The 2,561-nt window shown below is 58.0% G+C and overlaps 1 protein-coding gene across 1 annotated transcript; it reads right to left on the bottom strand.

Annotated features, from left to right (window-relative positions):
- Positions 1-577: 577 nt before the first annotated feature.
- c19h6orf47 (chromosome 19 C6orf47 homolog) lies at positions 578-1,687 on the bottom strand. The gene has a single exon (XM_041213430.1). It carries the CDS (start codon positions 1,591-1,593, stop codon positions 841-843), a length of 753 nt encoding a protein of 250 aa, XP_041069364.1. The 5' UTR covers positions 1,594-1,687; the 3' UTR covers positions 578-840.
- Positions 1,688-2,561: the final 874 nt, after the last annotated feature.

Genomic DNA, 2,561 nt, shown 5'->3' with positions numbered 1-2,561 from the left:
GGCACCTTTCAACAATATCGCGGCACATTTGGGTGCAAGTTGCACATTTCTGTTGTGTTCTGTTGTATGCCAGCCAAATGCCTCCTCACTCCACCCCTCCCCCACCCCGCCCAAAACACACTCCAATGTTCTACAGAGCTGGGGGTTGGGGGTGGTGGGGGGAGGGGTCACCAACTACTCAACAAGGAGCAGCATCACAGAGTGGCCACCCTCCTCCAAAGGTATTCGATTTCCACTCCCCCCACTCACACTCACTCCCAATTCTGTTCTCTCTAATGCAGTGGAGTTGATCTCAATGGCAGCCCCCTTTCCCCAGACCAGGCCCCCCCCACCCCACCCCACCCCCAACCCAAACCCCCACCCCACCCCACCCCCAACCCCACCCCCCACCTCCCACCCCACAAACAACATCACCACCCCTGGTGTGGATCGTGGAACCAGGTCCCATCTGGTGTCCGTCCCTCAGCGCCTAGGGGCAAGTTTAATCACCGACCAGGAACCGTTGACCTTTAAATTCCTTCCCACCCCCCCACCCCCCCCATCCCCCTACCCCACCCACCAACCCCCCACCCCACTAACAACATGTGCAAAAGTGTCAATCTTACATCTTGATGGAAAGTCACAAAGTCATCATAGAAACTTGTGTGTGTGCCCTCACACATTTTGAGAGATGTTCGCTGAAGTGAAAAATAAAGGCAGCGATTCACCTCAAGAAGGAGTCACGTGAATTTTCCATTGTCTTTTAAAAACGTTACTAATTCCCATGGTGCGCGTGCACACACACACCCGGACACGCACAAGCCTCGGACACCGTTCCCCCCCACCCCGGGCGGGCCGACCTCAGGGGACTGGTGGGGTGACGGGGCCCTCCGAGTCCTGCGTTTCCACCTCTTCCTGCTGCCGGAGGCTGACCCCCAGCACCATGAGCTGCATCGCGCCAAAAAGCAGGGCCAGCTGGACGATGTAGGCCTGCAGCAGCCAGAGGACCAGCACCATCCCGTAGGAGGCCACCAGGAAGAGCGCCATGCCATGGAGCCAGAGCTTGAGCAAGCCCCGGAGGCCCAGTACGTCCAGGACCACCCGGAAGACCGGGGAGGCCAGGCAGAGGAAGCCCACCACCGTCATGTCGAAGAGGTGCCTGACGAAGTTGAAGGAGATCTCAAAGTGCTCGGGGGGAACCTCGCGTCTCCTGGCGGGGGCAATCCAGTCGGCCTGGGCTTGGGGCGCAGCAGCCACTTCCTCCACCCCTTGACCCTCCTTTTCCTCCAAGCTGACCTCTGGCTCCAAGGCTTGGGTCGGTCCCTCCTGCACCACCACCACCATCATCATCCTCCTCCTCCTCCTCCACCGCCACCACCACCTCCTGGGCCAGAGGAGGGGAGCCCTGAGCCAGCCCACGGCGCTGGTCAACAGGGCAGCCAAGTTGGGCAGCAAGTTCAGGAGCCAGCGGAGCTTCTTCATCCCGGGAGAGCTCGCTACACTGTAGCCCCGGCTCCGCGTCCCAGTGGGGCTGTGCTCGTCGTCCCGGCTGCTTCTTTCCGCTCTTAGCCCCATGAAATTGAGCAGGAGGAAAGCAAAGCAATAAAAGCTCATACAGCGGAGGAACAGGGCGGGTGGGGGACAAGAGGGGTGGGTGAAACTCCGCCAACGCCAGAGAGGAAACAGCTGAGAATCTGGGATCTTCCTCTCTCCTCCCCCTCGTTCAGAAATTCTTCCTGACGTTAATGCAAGGGAGGGACTTTACGGAAACGTAAGAAGCTCATGTTACACACACACACACATACACACACTGGAAGGAGCTATTCAGCTGCCGATTGCGGTCAAAATGCACAACTGCACGTCGAATTGGACATTTACCTCCTCTGCAACCGCTCTGAGCCCTTTAAGCACACGCACCCCCCCCCCCCCAACAAAAAAAAGGCTCTCGCAGCACAACATTCGGCCCATCGCAAGCTTGCAACCCCCCCCACCCCCTCTGTACATGGTCCCAACTCTCTGCCTCACTTTGCATTGCTGTATTCACCTCAAAGAGGCTCCTCTAGGCATTCTTCCCCGCCCCTCTCCTGTTATAATGGTAGGGAAACGTGGCTGTGATTTTACGCACGGCAAGATCCCACACACGGCGCACCAGCTGGCTGAGGGATAAAGCAAGACACACAGTCCCTCCTCCTCCGCGCTGTTTCCAAATACCGCCCATCCTAAGCATCCAGCAGGCAGGCCCACCAGTTCAACATCCCCTCTGGCTGCACCCCTGGCAGGGCGGCATTCCCTCCGCCAGGGTTAGAAACTGAAAGTCAGGGGAGAGAGACACGAACCCACGAGCTGCTGAGTTGGAGGTGAGAGTGTAACCCACGGAGCCACGAGTAGATACGTGGCTTTTTGCTTCTCTTTGTTCCATTATCCGCTTCCATCTTACAGTAAGCTTCTGTGGCCGTGGTAACTGAGGACAAGAGTGTTTGAGGGCCACCTGGATCTCAAACGCGAGACTAAGGCCATAAAACGTACGAATTAGAAGCCAGGAGTAGGCCACTCGGCCCCTCGAGCCTGCTCCACCATTCACT

Source organism: Carcharodon carcharias, chromosome 19, assembly GCF_017639515.1.
Source record: "Carcharodon carcharias isolate sCarCar2 chromosome 19, sCarCar2.pri, whole genome shotgun sequence".
NCBI classification, from domain to species: domain Eukaryota; kingdom Metazoa; phylum Chordata; class Chondrichthyes; order Lamniformes; family Lamnidae; genus Carcharodon; species Carcharodon carcharias.
This window is presented reverse-complemented; position numbering and strand designations above follow the sequence as displayed.